Consider the following 22,853-nt stretch of genomic DNA (forward strand, 5'->3'; position numbering starts at 1 on the left):
CGTGGATTCAGAATGAAAAAATGACAATACTGTGTCAAGCCCGTCGGGTATCATATAGCAGTAATTCCTGACATAGCACCCACGGTGCCCAATGAGGGGTTTTATGGCATTCATTCTCCTGCCACCTGCCACAAGCAAAAAGCCTGTCCTGGCTTTCCTCCACCTTTCCTCCACTATACTAGAGGAGGAGATGTTTCAGAAGAGCCCAGGAGGCATCTTCTTTGTGTTTGCAGAGGATACCCTTTTGGAAACAGCTGCCTCCATCATAAAAGGATGCTTGGCTTGCTATCTCCCCACATTTTTTAGCCATTTTGTGGTGGAACTCACTTCCCGTATTTAAAATTCCAAAAGTTCCCACAGGCTCAACAAGGCTGGGATGGGGTGAGGGCTGACATACAGCATAAGAAAGGCACAATGTGATAAAACATCATGCACTGCCCTGTAGTCGCCTCCCCTCCGTTACTGGCTGCTACCTTGGGGAAAGGAGGAGAAAATATACAGTATAATATCATCCCACCGTGTGCTTCACTATAGAAAGACACTGGACTGCTGTTTCAAGCAGTCATCAAGCTAGCTGTTGCATTTGGTTCCACGCTCCAGTTAACCAAATACAGCAGCACCTACATCCATTTTGCAAGTGCAGCAAGCAGGCAGCAATAGAATGTCCAGCAGGTGGCTACACTGACTCCCAATTTTTGGACAGCATGCCTGGCCACATGCTGCCCACAGCAGCCAACCTGTCCTATGCTTTAACTGAATTCACGACCCCCATGAAGAGCAGGAAAAGACCATCTTTATTTTAACTAAGGCACAGGCATTCAGGACAAAAGTAGATACTGACATGTGAAACAATTCTGTGAAACAATGAGGTATGTTTCTTCCCTTGCAAAATTTGGTATGACTTCAAAGCTTGCTGCCAGTATTTTTTTTAAATAAGATCAGAGAGCCTCATTTGTTGTTTTTTTTATCTTATTCTATGGGACCATTGCGGTTACTAATTACACACAGCTGTCAGTCCTAGGTGGGCCACTTGGATTCATGTGATCCATTTTTGCAAAAGGCTGCAAGCCCAAGTAGGTATGTGAAAAAGGCAGCCAGTTTCCCTAGAGCATTTCTTGCACCTCCAGTTTTGTGTAACAGGGCTCCTCCAGGAATGCAGGAAGTCATTGCTTGCTGGAGGTCTTATTCACAACACAGTGACCCCTCTGAGTTTCCCTAGATTTTGTAGGCCACAATATCCAGAGTGTTACATGACAGAGAGGACACACGCTGACTAACATCATTTCTGGACGACTTTAGGTTCAGCTCATTAATGGGTCAGGACTCAGGAGGATACCTGCTCAACAGTCTGGGAGGGGGGGAGAGATGCACCCTCTCTAAGCTTGTCTCTTGAGGTTTGCACAGGCCTCAGTGCAATGCATGCCAACACAGAAGTTCCTTCCCTTGCAAAGCTACAGATATTTTGGCAAGAGACCATGCTGCTGTACTGCAACAATATGAAATGAATCAATACAGGCAACTCTTGGATGCCAATGAGAATGATACCGAGGGACTGCAGTCCAGGCATGGTAACTGCAATCTGCTGACAAAGCTACTGTGACAACATAATTCAAGGAACCGCAGCAATAAAACTCCTCTGTGCTGTCGCTTCTTACAATTAGCCCCAACACTATCTGGTCACTCTACCCAGTAGCACTTGCCATAATTACTCCGCTGCAGCCATCCAATTTTATATTATTTAGTGCTTCATTAAGATGAAAAGGAATCTTAAGCAGCAGCTCTCTCAAATCACTAGGTAATACCATGCAGGAAGCACACATGCTTTCACCGATTACGCCCTGAGATGTGAACCAGCAGAGAATAAGCCATGCTGTATGGGTTGCAACAGTGCCTGTGTGTTTCACTCAGACCTCTTTGCCCCACTTATAGGGGACTGAGTGTGATTTCTATTCTTTATGTGCATTATTTTCAACAGATAACCAGACTATGAGACAAAACAGACCCATGGCACATGAAATTGGTTCTATCCTTTGGACTGGAAAGGCAGCACCAACTCCAGAATAGTTAGTAGCAGGAGAAAGACAAGGACGGGGCAGGAAGGGCTCCCAATGATCAGTTAATATACATGTTCAGCCCGCCCACTGCACACAATGATGCCATGCTTTTAATTGTGATTAGGAGATCAGAAAAAGGCTGTGGGGGTGCACATCATTTCCTCTCCCAAACTCCCCATTCATGCCTTAAGCACAGTTATGGGAAACCACTGGCCCAACTAGCTTGAACTGTGGTTAAAAGTAATTGTAGGCGTGTCCCTTAACTCATGGTTAAGGTGAGAGGGAGAAACTTACTCTCAGGAAAGAAGGGGCAGTGCTATCCCATGGCCACCTTGTGATTTTCCTATTATTGATTAAAGCATCAACCACTTACCACTTATTACATCTGCACTAACCATATTATGGGATTCACTCAAAAGTAAGCGCATACAAAGATTAAGCCCAAAGAGGACAAGAAGACATCTAGTCCAAATTCCTATACCAAAACCAGGCCTTCCATATGAATCACATCCCTAATAGATTAGGCCATATTCATAGAAAATGTTTATTTAGAAAACATATATGCCACCTCTCCGGAGACCTGCTCAAGGTGGTTCAAAGTAAAAACAAATGCAATCAAATTATAAACATTACTCACATCAGAACAAGTCAAATACAACACCAAATGGCCTAATGCAAAAGCCATAAAAACAGACCATACAAACAGCTAAAAAGATGAAATATTTCAGTCAAAAAGCCTGTGTAAAGAGAAATGGTTTGGCCTGATGCCTAAAGGGCAGTAAAGCAGGCACCAAGCCAACCTCAAGGAGGAGAGCCTTTCAAATGCAAAGTGCCACCACTGAAAAAGCTCTGTCTCTGGTCCACCGCTCTTCTCAATTCTGTAGGTGAGGGCACAGACAGCAGGGCTTGGGAAGAGGATCTTAACTAGTTGGCGACTTGATATGGAAGGAAGCGCTCCTTCAAGTACCCCATCCCCAAACGGTTTAAGGTCTTGAAGGCAAGTAGGCACTCTGAATTGAAACCAGAAACAAATGGACAGCCAGTGAAGATCTTTCAACACAGCGGTGATACAATCTCTGTATTTAGCCAAATATCTGTTTTAACTAAAAAAAAAATAAAGTTTAAACATGAACTTAGGTGGGAAAGTAAAAAAGAGAATAATAATAATAATAACAACATTCGATTTATATACTGCCCTTCAGGACAACTTAACACCCACTCAGAGTGGTTTACAAAGTATGTCATCATTATCCCCACAATAATATCACCCTGTGAGGTGGGTAGGGCTGAGAGAGCTCCTAGAAGCTGTGACTGACCCAAGATCACCCAGCTGGCTTCAAGTGAAGGAGTGAGGAATCAAACCTGGTTCTCCAGATTAGAGTCCCGCGCTCTTAACCACTACACAAACTGGTTCTCCCTACACCAAACTGGCTCTGTTTGAGGAAATCTAAGAAGCCCAAGGGGAGACCAGGCAGGATGCCCAGTGGTTGGGGGTGGAATTTTAGTGTACTGTATAGCGATTTGTAGTAGTTGTTTTGCTGATTAAAAGTATCATTTTGCTGATTTCAGGTATCATTTTGAAATCATTTTGCATCATTTTATTCAAGAATAAAATGATGGAAAAATAAGCAAATATATATGAAAGGTGCTAGGTTTGTATAATTTACAGAAGTCATTGAAGTAATCCGTGCGCCCACTGAATTTTCACCCTCCTGAGCACAGAGTAATGCACCTACTTATACGTCCAAGACTGCTAGAATACAAGCACATCACGCATCTACCAAAACATCCCTGCCAAGCTTTCCTTCTGAGTTCCTTATTCTAAGTTTGAGCAGACAAATTTTCCCCAAATGCAGGCTTGGGATCAAAGGTTAACACAAAAACACTCTTGATTTTGTTTTTTTTGAGTAAATTGATTTCTTGAAGCACGTTACTTTCATTTTGGATTTCTCTGTAATCAAAAAGCAAAGCTGGCTCAGTTACTTTTTCTTCTTAAATGTGACTTTATGAATGAATGAAAAAAAATAAATAAGGTGCAATTCAGACAGGACAAACCTCTAAGGGCCAAATAAACTGAAACACGTGTTTGATGATCCTGTAGTACAGGGACGTTAACAAAGCGCATACAGGTGTACTCTCTTCCACATTTTCTACTATCGCCATTAAAACTCAAGCCACAAACAGAACACATCCTGCCACTCAGACTGCTTCCTCAAATCCCCTTGGGCACACTGCACTGATGTGGGTGGGCAATAAGCTAATAAGGTTTTATTCAGTAATTGTATGTTTGTACATTTCCTATAGTCCCTGAGCCTCTTTTATTTCAGAGACCAATTGTCAATCACATCACAAAAGAACAGTAATTTTGAAACGGAAAGAGATCCTCTTGGGAACTGAGCCACTTCAGTAATTTTACTCGGTGGCAAGTGGCTGCAGAAAAAGGCCATTTCGGATTATTCAACATGGTGAACAGATTCTACTGTTTATAATCTTTTTTAAAGCCAGCTCCATGCTACAAAGAGTAATTTCTGGTCCCTAGAAAGTGCAACGGAATGGAATATTCAACCAAAATGTGAATGCTAAAATGTCTTTTGTGAAAATGAATTGACACAATTATACCTGTTAGACCCATCCACTTACCTTACAGGGCAAAATAAAACACACAAGTATTAATCCACTTAAGAAAATACCTCTCTGGATAAAGCGAATGCTATTTTGCATATTTTTATCCTTTTCACAATGGCCCAAAGCAGAAATAGACAATATCAGAATATTTAAACAGCAGTTAAGTACTGGATGCAAAATCATAGCTTGAAATGGATTTGCAAATAATTTATATTAAAGTGCTTCAAGTCCAGTAGTGCCTTAAAGACCAACAAGAATTTTCAAGGTATAAACTTCTGAAGGTCAAGTTCCTTTTGTCAGATAGAAGTAGGAATGGATATCTCTGAGATTTTTCTCATATTTGATAAGGGGAACCTGACCCTCAAAAGCTTATACCCTGGAAACGCTTGTTCATCTTCAGGGTGCTACTGGACTTCAACCTTGCTTACCTACTGCAGACTAACAAGCTACTCATCTGATACTATATTAATGTGGTTATACCTGTAATGAACAAACCTTGGTCATGTTTCACCCCCAACTTTTCTAGCTTCTCTGCTTGCAAGGTGACAGGCAGGTCTCATCAGTATTGCACTGTAAACATCTTAGAGGACAAGCCTTAGCTTGGGAAGCTATGGTTTGATTATACTCCTGACTCTGAGATCTTAAACAGAACTAAGGCAATAAACCAAACTCAACACTACATCTGCACTGGGCCACTTCATCTTGTGTTCTACAACCAGATAATTGGTTGCTCCCAGCTCTAACACTGAGTAACTCCGCATTTGGCCTGCACTCAACAGTGGTTTCAGGAGGGGGGTTGCAGGAAACACCCCAGCCCCCATCACTGAGCACCACTGAACAGGAAGGCAGGCACAGTGCCCCTACAAGAGGGCATCAAGAGATGGAGATGGGAATGCCAGAGCTGCAGCTGCAGCATGAGGTGGGCATGCGGCTTAGTGGCTAGCAGCACCAGCCAGTGACATCACCATCCCAAGCCTAGTTCTGCTCGCTATTCAAGTATCTACAGCCATGGCCCCAGCAGTTCTGTTGTCACTGCCCAACATCCTCCACTAAGGGGTGGTGGTGTAGAGAGCCACCTTCAGTAGTGCTTAGGAGTTGGGGCAGGGACTTTCCTTGAGACCCATCCCATGAGCTGCTGCTGTCTGCCCATTCACCAACAACTACCTGGGAATGCCACGGCTTCATAAAGGATGGGAAGGATTCAAATAAAATAACTGTGCCCCATCCCCCCTTCCCACTTACTTCTGCCATTCAGACACCCTCTGGCATTGTTCTGCTTCTTTAAAGAGTGTTCCAACCAATAATTTTTTTAAAAACTTTAATTTCCATGTCTAATGGCTATATTATGTGATTCACTTACAAGCCACTAAGAACTATTATTCAGGGGCAATTTTAGATTAATAGTTAAAAGGTATTCATGGTGGTTAGGAAAGGCTTTTGGTTGCTTCCAACTAAGCTCTCGCTGTGCAGCAACATTTCTTTTGAATGGTATTGCCCTGAATGGCATTTTCCTGTCAGGAGTCTAAATCAACCATCATTTACATGGACAGCCAAATCACACAAATATGTTCACGTGTCTATTACTACAGGAAATAAATGAACTAAGAAATCTAGTAAAGGCATATTATTTCTGCTGCAAATTACCCAGTAATTTCAAACCTGCCTTTTGAAAAAAGCAAACAGCTTTAGAAAATAGAATTTTGTAGACAAAGTAGCACTCCCACACAAAACAGGTAATGCTAATAGGCAAAGCGAGGCCCGTTATTTTCAGTGAGACACTCCAGTGTGGGGGTCCTGGAGAGAATAATCCTGCCACAATTTTCCTAAAGTGCTTCACTATACTCCTTGTCTGTTTCTTCCAAATAAAGAGGGAATGAGTCTATAACCAGAACAAGGTAGCTTTCTTCTCATTAGTATTTAACTCTGTCTCAGCATGTGGAAATTCACTGTGAGAACAAGAACTCCTGCAGTGCCAATACCTATGTATTTTCACTGCATGAAGATGCAGATCACAAAAGCAGCTTCTATTCAGCATGACTAAACAGAAAAGTAGTAGCATGGACAAGTTCTGCCTTACACCACCGTGTTCCACAGAATGATACCCTGGTTTTTAATGCAATTATTATTCATACCGATACCCTACCCCTAAAAGCTGAATTCAGACAATATTCCATAAAAGGTTAAGCTTAACTATGGTTTGACCTGATGGTCTCAATTAAACTATGATCTGTGACTGACTGGCCAATCAAAAATTAGAAGCCATGGTTTGAAATGAACTGGCAAACCATGGTTCATACTCATTGCTGTTTAGAATGATGTGTGAATGGACAAGTCGTGTTTATGGCGGTCAGCTCTGCCTCCACAGTGCTAAATGATACAAGGAAGGATGCATGAACATGCAACATGTAAGTTATGAGGGGAAAAAGAGAACAGAGGACTCACCTCCTGAAAAAGCGTAGACATTTCACAGACCAGACATGAGCTGGGACTTTGCATTTCACATTTGTGTCTGTCGGAGAGGAAAAAATCTCGCAGTAGTGGAGTGTGGGTAAGTGCTTGGACAATACAGTTCATAAAACATGTGTTCCCAAGATTGATTAGCCCTCTTAGACCTATAAAAATAGAAGCCAGGAGGGGGGAGACAAAAATAATTATTGCTATTTACTACTATACCTCACTTCATTTAAGATGGGAAAACAGTATATTTAGCAAACATCACTGCCAACTGAGGAACTTCTCTCCTCTCAGATAGAAATTGTTGTTCTGTACACATCAAAAGTTGTTTCCCTTTCCACCACAAAACATTTTATTTTTATTCTCTTCTATAAGGATTAATGCTCTTGTTCTAAGGTTTTGAGATGTAGCAGGCTATACATTTATATGAACAAACATCTATGCTTCCCACTTAATAGCTCATTTAAAACAATTACCCTGGAAGTCTACAGCTCTAATTACATTTAGAATGGGTATACATGGCACTATGCATGTTAAAATGTGCTCAGATACTAAGAAGACTGAAATAGGTTCCCACAATTGTATCATCACCTAGTTTGTGTAGGAACAGCCACTTTTTCTAAAAATGATATAGGTAGATAACAGGTACTTGTTTCCTCTGCTTCACATTTGTTAACAAAGGTAGCTGATACTACAATAGAGTTATGATTTTAATGTCAGAGTTCCTCAAACTTTGTCCATGTAAAGTGCCTCAATGCTGAATATAGCATCTCTTTGGACCCCCCCCCCCACAGAATGCTTAAAGCTGTGATCTTGTATAAGTACTATAACACACAATGGAACTTATTTTTGGACCAAAAAGTTGTTTACCTGTTCCTCACCTCCCGTGACACCTGCACAATAAATCCAATAGCAAACGCATAACTTTTTATACTGTACTCTACTAACTGGAAGGGACTGTGAGTCAGCTGCCCCCTGGACCTGTGCCACCAAAGACAGTGGCAGGAGTTTGTGACTTTGTCTTAAAACCTTCCTGGGTGATGTTATCATACAAACACATGACTCTCAATCAGAAACAAACCAACCAATAGATTTTCTGATCTGGCCAAATAATGAGGAATTCCTAGGCATTGGTTGTGTGTGAACATGCCTGTGGATAGATGATTTGAGGCAGGTGAACTTGTCATCAGAGAACAGCCCCTCCAAATTCCCACAAGAAATTAGAGTTGAAAGGGGATAATAATCAGCTATTTCAAAGTATTTTTTCCTTTATTCATTGTGTATGTGTGTGCGTGCGTGCACGCTTAGCTTCTGAGATCTGTCAAGATTAGGCTATACCGTGCCTCCTTCTCATTATACCATCTGAAAATTCCATTCACCATAAAACTGAGACCATCTGTCTCAACGAGTATGTAATTTGGCATGAAGAATTTACCTGGTACGTATACTATATCGCCAAAGTTTAGAATTGATGGATAGTCAAATTGTAGCAGTTTAAAATTTAAAATCTGTGCCGTGATGTCAGTATTTGCATGTTTTGTGACTAGTTTTCTGCCCATCTAAAACATAATGCTTCCTTTTGCTAGAGTTCCTGTTCATTTAGCATTATTATTTTAGGCGACGTAAGTGCTCAGCCTATTGCTGGCCTCACCCAAAATCTATAGTTTTCTCTCCCAGAACGTAGGTGGATGCTGGGGGTAACTGATCAGCCAAACCCTGCAAAGACTCAGTACAATTTGCAATGCCAAGATTGTTCAAAATAATAAAACACTTCTCATAATACACAAGAACATGTTTAAGGAGTCCTTCAGCCTCCCTTCACAAGGATGATGTAGTTTTGTTGCTAGGTTACAGCAGACCAAAATCAGCATACATCAGTATCTTGAATTGCATATCAGAGCTATATTTGATGGGTTCTACCCAGCAAGTCCTGCTATCACCATAACATCACCAGCTCAGTGATCTATTGCTTCAATCCATTCGCAAAGTTTCCCTCTCTGGTGAGAAGCTCGTTGTATTAGTTACTGCATAACCTCTTGTCTGACGGTTAATTTCTCATGGCAATCTCCTGCACAAACCACAAGTGTGTAGATCTTCTAGTTCAAGAAAAGCTTCTGTTGTGCCAAAACACAGGAAAGGTTCAAGTGTTGAAAAGTTAGAATTTTTTTATTTAAAGAGTATTCCTGAGAGGAGAAAAAAGAGAGGCAGGACAGAGAACATAATTCTGTCCCACCAAGTTCTCCAAGTAGAATGTGCACAATTGAATTCAGATGCAAAGGCAAATCAAGTACATCAGCAACATTTTGATGCACACGCATTTTCTTTCTAGTTGAAGGAAGAAAAAAAACTTGGGAGGAGCCTTTATCAAAGTAGCTAGGCCTTTCTGTGCTTTGCAGGGGGAGACTGTAGCAATGTCCAGTCCCCCCACCCCAAGCCACTAGATCATCCACACCCACCCTGCATAAACTGTTTTTAAAGCACATTCTGTCTTTACTGTGTTCTTCCCAAGGAGAAAATCTGAGAAAGTGGCTTCAAGAAACAGCAAGTGATGGCATTTTTATGTGCAAGGTGACGGCAAGTCATGGGGCAGGTGGGAAACCATATTGGCTCACATGTGAAATCTTCCTTTTGGGTAACACTGAAAGTAGACCTTCTATTTGCCCATAGGGACTTGAAAAATAAAAGATAATTAGTTTCCCAGAAACTATTAGCTTCAGATGCAGATTTTGATTTAAAACAATAGATATTTCTAGCCCTACTTTGAGAAACTGAGAAATTCCTTTCCCTGATTATAGGTTATGGCCATGACCTATGCAATACAGTAGATATTGCTGCACACAGAGCCTTGGTATGAATGTATTTTTGCATATTTTAGAAACCTTTTATCACAGGACTTAAGTAAAACAAAACACTTGTACAGATAGGTTTTGGCATATATTTATTGAAAATTGCATGTTACACATTGCTGCCTGAGCGTGCTTTATGTATTGGGTCATCTTCTCAGTATAACTCCCTTTACTGATCTAGATCTACAGCTCATCCTATTTCTAAGAGTGGGTTTATTTTGTTCTGTTGCCTTATTTAACCTTGTAATAACCTTGCATGGTAGGTCTCTATTCTTTTACAGGATGAGGAACCAAATTCGAGTGACACTTATACATATAAAAGCCACAGCTAAACTGAGGTTTCAGTCCAAATTACCTAGGCCCTGTCCCAGTACTATCCATTACAAACATAGTGTGATGGGTTCATAATCAGAATCTAGCTTCCTAATGTCTGACTTGCTTGCAAAAGCTATTATGTTGTTATTTTTTAAAAATATATATCCAGGAGACGGAGATTATTGTAATCAAATGTCAGCCCAATGGATTGGTCCCTGGGTACACCTGAAATATATAAAAAAAAGAATGATATCCAAGCATCATATAATTTAATATAAATTTCTTTAAAGCAGGCTCTAGAATCTTGAGACTTACTTGGAGTGGAAAATCAAAGCTGGGTTATACCAGGCTAGCAGTAAGTGGAATAGCTACAGCTTACTTTGTGCCACCATCTGAGAAGAAACCATACATTCAATTCAGTTGAACATTACGCTTCAGAATGCATATGGCCTACTTGAAATGGAGACACCATCCTTACCTTAAGTGGGAAAAAAACCCAGGCAAACTTCATGTGCTGGCATGTTCAATGGGGATGGTACAAACTATCCATATACATCATTCCTGGAGCAGAACAAAAAGGGATCCGATGCAAAACTTTTGTGATTAAACAAGGTGCAAAGGTATTTAGGTATCACAACGGCCTGTTCCATGTTGCTCCATTTATCGTGTTAAATGACTGTAGGTCTTCCAAAGTTGGTTTGAGAGTCCGCGGTAACTGGATCATGTGCCCACAGGTGAATATGCTTGGCACATGCCATTAGTGAGGCTGCCTTAATTGAAAACCCAGAGTTATCTACTAAAGAGAGTCTCCTTTTGCTGTCTGTGACTGTTCTCAGGTCACAGGTGTCTCTTGCTAAATAACACAGCTAGAAAAGTAAAAGTGGGCAACCTGGTTTAGTATGAAGAGAACAGCGGAGTCTCTGGGTTTTTTCTTCTTCTTCTGTACTTTACCTTTTGGTTAAAACCTTGCCTTTGGTTAAAACACCCTCTTAACCTTTGCTTAATCTCTTCTAAGTTAAAGAAACAAGTGTTGTGCAACAACATAGATGAAATCTGTATATTTCATGGCTGGGATTCAAACAGCTACTGACGGCACGCCCAAAGCTTGTTTGTATTAAGTGGCCTTAAAAAATCCTTTCCCTTGAACAGCAGGCCCCTCACCACATATAACAGGCTGCTCTCGGAATTTCCATGAGTTGCAAAGATTGTTTGCTGTGCTCCATTGGCAGAGGGGAGGGGCGAGACTGCTGAACCAGGCGTCCCTGAGCTCAGCCACCCACCCAAATGCTTCTCACCACATTTGCATATTAACACTTTAAATCCTCTCTATTCACACACTTATCCAAAGTCACTACATTACTGAGATGGATCTTCAACTACTGAAGCTTCAAGAGCAGTTCCCTAGTAATAAAAAGATGCCTGACTTCTCAAGGGTTGGGTTTATTTTTTTCTGCTTGCTCTCTGACCCTCTGAGAATTGGCTACCTTTAGCCAAAGGAAGCATTTTCTCTGGTCATCTTCACAAAATCTGGGCAGTTTGGGATTAGTATACATAATGAGATGTTCTATTATGAGATCCCTTAACCAAAAGTTTAAGGATTACTTGTGTGAATGGAAAGAGAGAAACAACAAAGCCAGAAATACTCTGATCACATGAGGGATGCAGGTCAGATGCTTGGCGCAGGAGCTTTTCCCAGACCCAGAGTTTGTAAGGGTGCCACGTCTTCAGCTTGCGTGGGACCTGGCCACACTACTCAAGAGCCATGTGTCCATGTTCTGTAACTCAAACTCTCAAGTTTTATTCCTTAGTTATTAATGCCAACAGCTTTTCTGATGTAAACTAAGATTACAGAAAGAGTTTTGTGAGTATGTAGGTTGCATCTAAAAGTCTCATACTCTTTGGAAAACCATCACCTTGAAGAAAGAAAGCATAAGTCTTGCTCTTAAATGTTTTTTGACAATATAAACCCCAAGGGAAAGAGTGCAGTCTATCTCCCACTGAGGCTAGCGGAAAACCCCCCAGGATTTTAATTAAGCTGGCATGCATTCAGAAAGAGAAAAATAAGGTGGGGTAAATTCATCAGTACCTCTTCCAATAAATGTATACAAAGGCTATATTCAAACTCCCTAGTAAGCTAGTATGGCACGAACACAGTTTGCCGTTATGTTTGTGTGCATCCCTCATTCTACCCTTCTCTTTTAACATGCATAACTTGTTTGAATCCTTCCCACCTTCATCAAGTTCTAGTTGTGATGACCTGGAGTTTGTCTGCTCTGCACAAGCCTGTATTTTACAATCCTGGCTTGCGCGGCACGAACTCCACTGAGGTACCTGCATTCAGATGCCCACGGAGAAACAAAGCATGATCATGCCTGGAAGGGTTTGATCCAAGGAATCTTGGAAGGCAACCTAAAGCAAAGAAAACGTGCGTGCGTGCATGCGTGTGTGTAAGGTGTCATCATTTCCCAGCTGACTTGCGGTAACCCTGAAGGGTTTTCAAGGCAAGAGACAAACAGGTGCTCTGCCATTGCCTGCATAACAACCCAGTTCTTCTTTGGTGGTCTTCTCATCTATCTACTACCCATGACTGACCCTGTTTAGCTTCTGGGGTTTGACAAGATCAGGATAGCCTGAATCCAGACCTGGGTAGTAAATCCAGTTAGGCGAGATGAGCACTACAAATAGAATATAAAGCATTACACACTTCTAAATTCTTAATTGCTGCTATCTGCCAGAAAATAGTTTCAGGTGGGTAGCTGTGTTTGTCAGTAGTAGAAGAGCAAGGCCAATTAGATTTCCAGAGCATGAGCTTTTGAAAGTCAGAGCTCCCTGCCTGAAGGTAACCTTACCTGCTAGACTATAACCATAAGTACTGTTTTTAAAATTACGTCATGCAGATTTCTAGTTTCCATTGTACATAGTTCTGCCTCTGCTTTTCTGATGAGGCTGAACTGTATTGCGTGTGTCTCAAAAAAGAGCCAAATCCAAAAATGCAGTATCTCAGCAGCAGAGAAGCATCCACACAGCTGGTTCACAGGTATACAACTACTGCTTGATGACTGGTACACCACCAAGCAACAGCTTGTGCAGCATGAATGGGAAATCACAGATTTGACCATCACAGCTGGAACGTTCATAGCATTTCACCGTAAAGCTTCCCAATCTGAATCTGTTGACACATTCAGCTGCCAGGCATCAAGAGTAATTCAACAATGTTCTGTGCATGCATGTGTGAACCAGCCCTGAAAAACCTGTCAAGATACCCTTCCTCTTTGCAGACTCTATGCTGGACACACTGAATTGGATTTTGAAGCAGCATACCCAGGCAGCCGAAGACCACACCATGAGTGCAGAGATACATTACCATCTCCTTTAACCAAACGTAACAGCAACAGCAAAAGATGCCTAGGCTGCATATGGTACAAAGCCCATGGTGTGCCACTTACCATGCAACAATGAAACCTTCACTGTGGTGATTTCAGATTTTTGAGACAGAATGGAGAAGAATAGCTGCTTTTGTACATCACTTAAATGTGGCTAAATGCATACAAGGAATGAGCGTGTGTAGCAGCTGAGATGCACGATGCAAGAACAAAGCATGTGGGAATATTTCTCTCAAGCACTTGGCTCAGATCTGACAGTAACTAATATATGTAGCAGAAAGACTTTATAAAATTGAAGGACTTTTGTCTCAGAGCTCCAAGCTACGTTAGCAAAATGGGTGTGGTCACACCTCTTGGGCTGCCTGTGCACCAAAACCAAGTAAACGTCAGCTCTGAACCTTACAGTTAGCTAGTGCTATGAAACTTTGCCCTGACCTGGGTGACCCAGGCTAGCTTGATCTTATCAAATCTTGGAACCTAAGCACAGTCCACCCTGGTTAGTACTTGGATGGGAACCTACCAAGGAAGTCCAGAGTTCTTATGCAGAGGCAGGCAATGGCAACCACTTCTGCTCATCTCATTCCTTGAAAAACCTATGGGTTCATCATAAGTAGCCTGTGACTTGATGGCACTTTATACATGCACATATTAAACTTGAGTTAGGTACAGCAGCTGCTGAAAACAGGCATTTGTTTCCCAGTAGCAAAATACCTAGCACATCCACCAGCGGTTCTTGTCTAGCAAATTGTGCTTATACAACACAGAATAAGGATAGCTTGCCATTTACAATGATTTATGAACAATCAAGGCTGGTTTCCACAAAAATGCTTTGTTGATGTTATATAGATCTTTGCAGGAGCAAGTTCATTAACGCAGATCTGCCAGGTTTTTTTATTTCTGTAAACTAGCCATGCAACAAATCCAAATTTCTCTCCATACAGAGTTATTTGTGTGTACTTCTCAATGGGTAGAAAGTTTACACACACTGCAGGTTCAAGTTTTGGACCTCTTTTACAGCATCCAAATTAGTTTTGACCACCACTGAGTCCACCGTGCCATCAATGCTTAATATAGTCCCAGCGGACAGTTCAGAGACTGAAAAAGACGTGTCTCTTTCCTCTCTAGGACCCACGGCATATTGAATATAGTGCTAAAGGCTGTGAGGTGAATCCTGCAGCTACATTCCACTAACAGCAGTGATTTTCCCAAGTGCAAGAGAGCCTCTCCTCATTTCAGAAGTTGCCTCGTATATCGATGAGAGAAGGGCATAACAACCACGACCTCCAACTGGTTACAAAGTCTCATCAGAATTCAAGGGTCCCAGAGCTAACCATTCCACTGTAAAAACATTTGAAGAATTTAGTCAATTTAGCTAAGATAATCACCACTTAATCCTCCTTGTGAACTCATACTGTTTAGGACTATGACATGATCAAATACGTTCAGCTGTGAAATTAATTTAGATTGCATTGATTAGATTTTATCTGGCAAAATCTGATGAACCCAAATATCATTTGTAATTTGGTCAGGTATAAAAAATAGAAACTGTACAGCACTGTGAATTTAAAAAGAGAGGTTCACCAAGGAGGAGATAAGTTGGAAGGATGAGCCAGAAATGTTTTGAGTATTAATTTCCAAAGCCAGGTAAGTCATCCATTGACGTGCATCTCCTCAATGGATGTACATCTTCCCAATGGACAGGTACATAGCTATACATCTTCCCCGTGAACACATTTTTAAAAGATTTTCTTTCATGTACTTACCCTCTCTACAACAAAAAATTGTTTTTACAACAAAACAATTGCAAGTGGGCTTTGGACCACGTATTCCTTTAGACTGCAAATACTCACCCCATTGGCCTTAATCGTGGTTAAGGTACTAACATTAGCACCAACCTTAACCATGAGTCCCTGCTGCATGGCTGATACCTGCCTAAAGACACTTCTCCTGGCAGTCTCGCTCTGCCATGCTCTTTGGTACTTGGGGCAGAGTCCAACCTTCAACAAGCCCCTGCTGAAGTCATGCTCAATCATTCTCCAGAAGCAGGACAGGGGGCAAGCAGTACACGTATCTCCCAGTTAAACCATCAAGGGTGTTATGTCTGCTCCAGCCCACAAAGCATGAACATGTTACTGACATATGTATTCTTTTTTAAATACTGAAAGGTGAAGTGTGTCAAATTTTGACAGCATAATAGTGGGCCCACACAACTTGTGACCCATAACAGACCCATAACAAACCATTTGAAAAGTTTTCCAGCTTGTCAACACATCACCCATTCTACAGGCAGTGATCATTAAATTAGCCTGAACAGAGCATCAGACTTCTAAACTGTTGTTTCACTCTCATGAAGAACAATTGGGCAATTCACCACCACCGCCATCAGCATTATAGGTAAACAGGATATTGCACTTCTGACATGGAACAGGGAATTGCAGGATCAGATCACAAAAGCTATAATACAGACAGGGTGGGTGCTTTGACTGATAGCATATTAAAGTCTCCCCAAAAAGAGCAAAATATATATGAAGGAGGAGGGACCAAAGAGAACAGCTTGGAGATGTAGAAGGCAGCCGAGTTTCTGCTTTTCAGCCTGTGCCTGCCCACCACTAGAAACACTTGAGACGGTTCAAGTCTGCAGCCTTGTAAATCAATACTGGAGGAGCTCTGCAGTGACCTTCCATCACACTGTGCGCCTTCATTTAAAATCAATGCCAAGGCCATTTTAACAGCACTAGACTGAAGGCACACAGCAGGACAAGCCTGAAAAAGGTAGCCCAGCGGGTCAACAACACTGTTTCATAATCTTCTTCAGGTCGTTTGGCTGGAAAGAGTTTAGACTCAGGTATACATACACAAAAAAGCACCCAACTCTCTTTAAGGTAAAGCTCAAGCCTCTTTTCTGCCTTAATTACATTCTCAGAAGCCAATATATATCTAAGTATTCAAAGCTCCTTGGTAAAGATCAAATCCAACCATCCCTTCACAAATAGCTTCCTAGAGCGCCATGTTTTTAGGAGCAGCACTCTTATTTCAGGACAAGGGAAAGGACACAATTTGTGACTTGAGAGGCCTTGCAAGTACCCTCACCCTGGTCTCAGTGAAGCCTTCACCAAACTCTGACAGGCTCACTTCACACTTCCATGAGTCATTGCAAAGGATCCTAGAGGAGGCAATCCACTGCTTGGGATAGTCGTCTGTAGTCGCAAAATAGTAAAGAGTCCAGTCGCACCTTTAAGACTAACCAACTATATTGTAGCTAAAGCTTTCCAGAATCACAGTTCTCTTCAAAGCAGTTCTCTTCAACCACAGAGAAAACAGGGTTAACATACCTGTAACTTATGTTCATCGAGTTCTTCTGTGCTGACACACATGGGGACTGCGCAGGCGCAGGCCAGCCGCCGGAGAATTTTCTAGAGCTTCTATGGCTCCGAAGGGGCCGTCTGTCGCGCGCCTCAGCGACCGTTTTCCCGCCCAAACGGTCACGTGATCATCCAGCGACCAACGGCCCCTTCCCTCAGTTCTCCTTTGCCGCCGCTTGACCAATACACTTCAGCCATAACACCTTAAAGACACCAATTTCCGTTACAGCCATCATCTTGTCGTGCATTGGAGTTCACAGCGGGGTAGGAGGGAGGGTTGTGTGTCAGCACAGAAGAACTCGATGAACATAAGTTACAGGTATGTTAACCCTGTTTTCATCTTCGTTCTTCTGTGCCTCCACACATGGGAGTGTACCAAGCTTCACGCAATAAGGAAGGCGGGGTGAAGTCCAACACAATTTTATTGAACAAACAAGAACAACAACAAACAGATATGCATATATACATCCCTGTAAATTGTGTAGTGGTACATAAGTACTCAATATGTACACATATATACACCCCAATATACATATATACACTCTATCACTCAAGGGTACCTAGCAGGTACGCCAAGAAAAATTTCTCCCAAGACTCCCTCAGGAAAAAAGGGAGTGCAGGACAGCCTTGGCCACCGACACATCCTGTTCGGCATTTACATCTATGGCATAATGCCTGACAAAGGTATCTGCAGAGGACCATGTGGCCGCTTTGCAAATGTTAGCCAGGGGCACACCCCTGAGCAGCGCCGAGGAGGATGCCTGGGACCGTGTAGAATGGGCCCTGACATGAAGCGGGCAAGCTAACCCTGCCAGGGAATAGGCCTTGGCAATGGCCGCCACAATCCACCTAGACAGGGTCTGCGAAGAAGCCCTGTTACCCTTGTCCTTGGCCCCAAAGCACACAAACAGGTGAGGGCTCGACCGGAATCCGGTCGTCCTATCCAGATAATAGGCTATGGCCCTCTTCAAGTCTAGGGAATGGAGGGCCTTTTCCCCCTTAGAGGAAGGGTGAGGAAAAAATGCAGGTAAGGAAATATCCTGTGAGAGGTGGAAAGCGGATATCACCTTGGGCAGAAAACCCAGGCAGGGACGCAGGACCACCTTGTTGGGATGAAACACAAGAAAGGGAGGGTCAGACCGCAATGCAGACAGCTCACTGACCCTCCTGGCCGATGTGACGGCCACCAGGAATGCCACCTTGTACGATAACATGTCCAAGGGGCAGGTAGCCAGAGGTTCGAATGGAGGCAACATAAGACGTGAAAGAACCAGGGACAATGACCATTGAGGCACCGGTGCTGACACAGGTGGGTATAGGTTGAACATGCCCTTAAGGAACTGGTGGGATAGTGGGTGAGAAAACACTGTAACACCCTCAACTGGGGTGTGCGCAGCCGATATAGCTGCCAAGTGGACCTTGAGGGAAGAAACCTTCAAGCCCAGGTCCCGAAGGTGGCACAAGTACCCAAATACAACCCCTAGGGGGCTGCTGGCAGGCACCACTCCTTTATCAAGTGCCCAAAGTTCAAACCTGCGCCACTTGGCCACATAAGCGCGCCTAGTGGATGGCCGACGAGCATTCAGGAGGACCCTCTGTACTTCGTCAGTAAAGCCTACAGGGGAGGAACGATCCGCCAAGCCGTCAGGTGCAGCGTCCTGGGATCGTGGTGGACTAGGCTCCCGTTCAGGAGAAGGTCGTGCCGAGGGGGCAGACTGACATATGTCCGTTGGGACATCTGCAGGAGCCTCGGGAACCAAACCTGCCGTGGCCAAAAGGGGGCCACCAGGATGCAGTCCGTCCCGTCCTCCTCTATCTTGCACAGGACCCTGGGAATCAAGGGGAATGGAGGAAACATGTAGTGCAAGCCCTGCGTCCACGTAAACTGGAAGGCATCCCCAATAGAGAGGGGGTCGCTCCCTGCCCTGGAACAGAACGTGTGGGCCTTGGTGGTTGCCGCAGTGGCGAACACGTCTATCACTGGATGACCCCACATCTGAAAGATCGGCCCAATGCACTCTACGTTCAGTTCCCACTCGTGGTCCAGCAAAGGGACCCTGCTGAGGGCATCTGCTCGGGCATTGTCTGACCCAGCCACGTGTATAGCACGGAGAGACACGCCGTTCCTGATAGCCCACTGCCAAGTGAGCGTGGCTTCCCGGCACAGGGCCATGGACACTGTGCCCCCCTGCTGATTCACGTAGTACATGGTAGTCGTGTTGTCCGTCTGCACCAACACCTGACGATTTCTCAGCAGTGCTGTAAGGGACACAAGTGCGAAACGAATGGCTCTTAGTTCAAGCACATTGATATGGAGGATCTTTTCCCTCTCAGACCAGACATCTTGCACAGACACATCACCACAGTAAGCCCCCCATCCCAACAGAGAGGCATCAGTGGTAACCGTGACGTCATAGTGCTGATACCCAAAGGGAGTCCCTTTAAACAAGTTGTCATCAGACAGCCACCAGTCCAAGGAGGAGAGGATGACCCTCGGGACAGAGAATTTGAGGGACGGAGGGTGCAGCAGAGCATCGTACCTCCGCACAAACCAGTTCTGGAGAGGGCGCATACGCAGCCTAGCAAAGGGCACCACAGAGGTGGCCGCTGCCATATGCCCTAGTAAGCACTGGATAGTGCGCACAGACTGGAAACGGTTCCTTTTAAACATGGACACCAGACCCCTTAGGGACCGAGCCCTCTCCAAGGGGAGCAGAGCCTTACCCTCCACAGAGTCTAATAGTGCACCAATGTATGACACCTTGCAGTTGGGCACCAGTTTGGATTTTTCAAAGTTCACCAGGAGCCCTAGGCGTTGGCAAGTGCTAAGTACCAAGCCAATGTCCTGCACCAGCCTAGACTCCGATTCAGCCACGATGAGCCAGTCATCGAGGTACGGAAAGATGGTACAGCCTTCTTCCCGCAGGAAGGAAACCACAGGGGCCACACATTTCGTGAAAACTCGTGGGGAAGTGGACAGGCCAAAGGGGAGCACCCTATACCAGAAAACCCTTTGCCGGTGAACGAAGTTCAGGTATTTCCTGTGCTCCTCCCGTATTCCCACGTGAAAATATGCGTCCTTCAAGTCCAGGACCGCAAACCAATCCCCTTGCTTCAGTAAGGCGATGACAGCCGCCAACGTAACCATCTTGAACTTGGTCACCTTGAGGAAGGCATTAAGGCCCCTCAGATCTAAAATGGGACGTAAGCCCCCATCCTTCTTGGGGACCAGGAAGAACCTAGAGAAGAACCCCCTTACAGAGTCCTCATAGGGCAATTCTTCCACAGCACCCTTGGCCAAGAGCGACACGATCTCCGCATCCAGCTCGGCCATAGTGTTATTGACAGCTGTCAGGGGTGAGCTGCACCTAGGCAGCTCAACGAACTCCAGCCCGTATCCCAGTTCAACAATTGTTAAGACCCATGAGTCAGATGTTATTGACTCCCACTCAGAGAGGAGTGGACTCAGTCTGTCCGAGAAGTTTGGGGATACGGCTGGCGCGACCCGTCAGTACTGCCTCCCGGCGCCCTGCTGATCTCTCTGCTGGGCCGGTGGCTGCGACGGACGAGGTTTAAAGGGCCGACGACTCCTCTGCTGCTGTGCAGGAGGGTATGACCGCTGCTGGTAAGCCGGATACTGGTGGTAGCCCGGCCGCTGCTGCTGGTACCTGCCCTGGAAGTGGTAAGGGCCGGACCGGGGAGCATACCGTGGCCTGGAGGTGGGCTTGTCCGCAGCAGCCAGCCCCAAGGACCGCGCCGTCTGCCGGTCCTCCTTCTTTTTCTTCAGGGTCTCGTCGGTCGATTTGGAGAACAGTGAGTCCCCTTCAAATGGCATGCTCTCCACCCTGGAACGCACCTCTTGGGACAGGGCCGTAGACCGCAACCAGGAGTGGCGCCTGAGGACCACCGCCGAAGCCATTCCCCGAGCAGCAGTGTCAGCAGCGTGGCTCCCAGCATTCATCTGCTGCTTAGACAGCCTGACAGCCTCCGTCTGCAACAGGGAGACGACAGCCTTCTGCTCAGGTGGGAGGTCTCGAGTGTAGGATGCCAACTTCTCCCAGAGGTAGAGCTGGTAACCAGCCATGATGGTCTGGTAGTTGTCGATCCTCAGGCCCAACGAAGCCACCGTGTACTGGCGCCTGCCAAGCCCATCAAGCTTCCTGCTTTCTTTATCGGCCGGCACAGATGTGTGGCCCGACCGCTTGGGGTTGAATTCCTCGGTAACAAGAGAGGAAGGTGGAGGGTGCTTCACCAACGCCTGCCAGGTGCCCTGTTTGATCTTATACAGCTGCTCTATTCGCTTGGGCGTAGGAGGCTGGTCACAGGGCACCTTCCACACCCTATCCACGATTTCCTCAATACCCTCAAGCATGGGGAAACCGAGGTACGCTGGGTTGTCCCCGTAAATCCTCTTGAGGAGCTTGTCCTTGGTTTGGGGGGCCGCCGAGGAGATGTCCATCTCTAAGGCCTGAGCCATTCGTGCCATCTGGTCAGAGTAAATCCGTAGGTCCTCATACGGTGAACCAGTAGCAGGCACCACATCATCAGCGGGCAATGGCTCAGACCAGGACTCCGACTGGTAGTCCCCCAGGCTTTCGACGTCCCCCCCCGTCGGAACCGAGCTGGGATCCCTCACCGTGGACCGGAGGTGGAAACCATGCCTGTGATGATGAAGGCCTCGGCTCCGATGCGGTGAAACCCGTAGGCGCCCCTTCCCACTGACAGTGGTACGACGGGGGAAGGTAGGAGGCCTGGTGATGTCGGGACGCAGTGGACCGGATGGATCGGACACTGTCCCCGGACCGACGCCTCTCGCGACCGACAGCAGGGGTAGATCGACTCCAATGCGGAGACGGGCTCGGTTCCGACCTCGGCGAACGGCGGGCGGGAGATGGCCGCCTCAGATGTGGCCGTGGGCTCGGCTCCGGTCCCGAGGAAAACTCCGCCCGAACAGTCTCGAACACCATCGGATCCGGCACCGGTTTGGAGATCTCCCCTGGTTCAGGGGAACCCAGATGAGGGGAAGGCGTGTGCGGGAGCAAGATGACCTCCTCCTGCGGAGCGGGACGCGGGGACCGGCGATGCTTGGTCTTCTTCTTCTTTTTAGCTGGTTCCGAAGAAGAGGACCTCGGAACCGATGCGCTCCTCGACTTCGAAGGGGACCTCTGCTTCGACCTCTTCACCTTGATCGGGATCGAACCGGTCGTCGGTTCCAACCGGGGACTCGGTACCAGGATCCTCGGTTCCGAAGCTGGTCTCGGATCCGACCTGGTAGACGACGCACTCCGGGGTGGCCGCGCTGGAGAGGCCGCTCTCGACGCCGAGGCACTCGGGGGACGCGGTTTCGGTCTCGACCCTGTGGAGGCCACTGAGCCAGCTCTTGGTTGCCGTTCGGCAGAGGGGCTAGGGCCGGCCTTGGGCGGAGGTAACGGAGCGCCTTCAGACATAACCTTCTGCCACAGCGAGGAATTTAGTCGGGCCTTGCGATCCTGCCGGGCCTTGTTAGTAAACCCCTGGCAGACCTTACAGGCCGACACATTGTGGGTCTCCCCCAAGCAAAAAAGGCACAGATCATGGCCATCGGATTTGGCCATCTTAGTGTGGCATTGCAGGCAATGCTTGAAGAGAGCCGTAGAGGCCATCTTCAGGGGCACGCGAGAGAAGGGTCAAAACAGTCCGAGTCGTATTACCGAGTCCACGTCAAAGTCCAAAGCGAGATCCAAAGAATAGTCGAGGTCAGAAGTCCGAAGTCAAAAAGCCAAGATCAATCAGTCAGAAGAAAGGCACGAAGCACAAAGCACAGAGCACAAGCTC

The 22,853-nt window shown here is 45.4% G+C and overlaps 1 protein-coding gene across 2 annotated transcripts in view; it reads right to left on the minus strand.

Annotated features, from left to right (window-relative positions):
* USP22 (ubiquitin specific peptidase 22) overlaps positions 1 to 22,853 on the minus strand; it is a 136,870-nt gene that overhangs the window by 36,823 nt on the left and 77,194 nt on the right. For both annotated transcript variants that reach the window (XM_054995476.1, XM_054995475.1), the window contains one exon: positions 7,122 to 7,291. In XM_054995476.1, the coding sequence (XP_054851451.1) occupies positions 7,122 to 7,291 (170 nt within the window). The remainder of the gene's footprint in view (positions 1 to 7,121; positions 7,292 to 22,853) is intronic.

The sequence above is a fragment of the Eublepharis macularius genome, chromosome 12 (assembly GCF_028583425.1).
Source record: "Eublepharis macularius isolate TG4126 chromosome 12, MPM_Emac_v1.0, whole genome shotgun sequence".
In the NCBI taxonomy this organism is placed as follows: domain Eukaryota; kingdom Metazoa; phylum Chordata; class Lepidosauria; order Squamata; family Eublepharidae; genus Eublepharis; species Eublepharis macularius.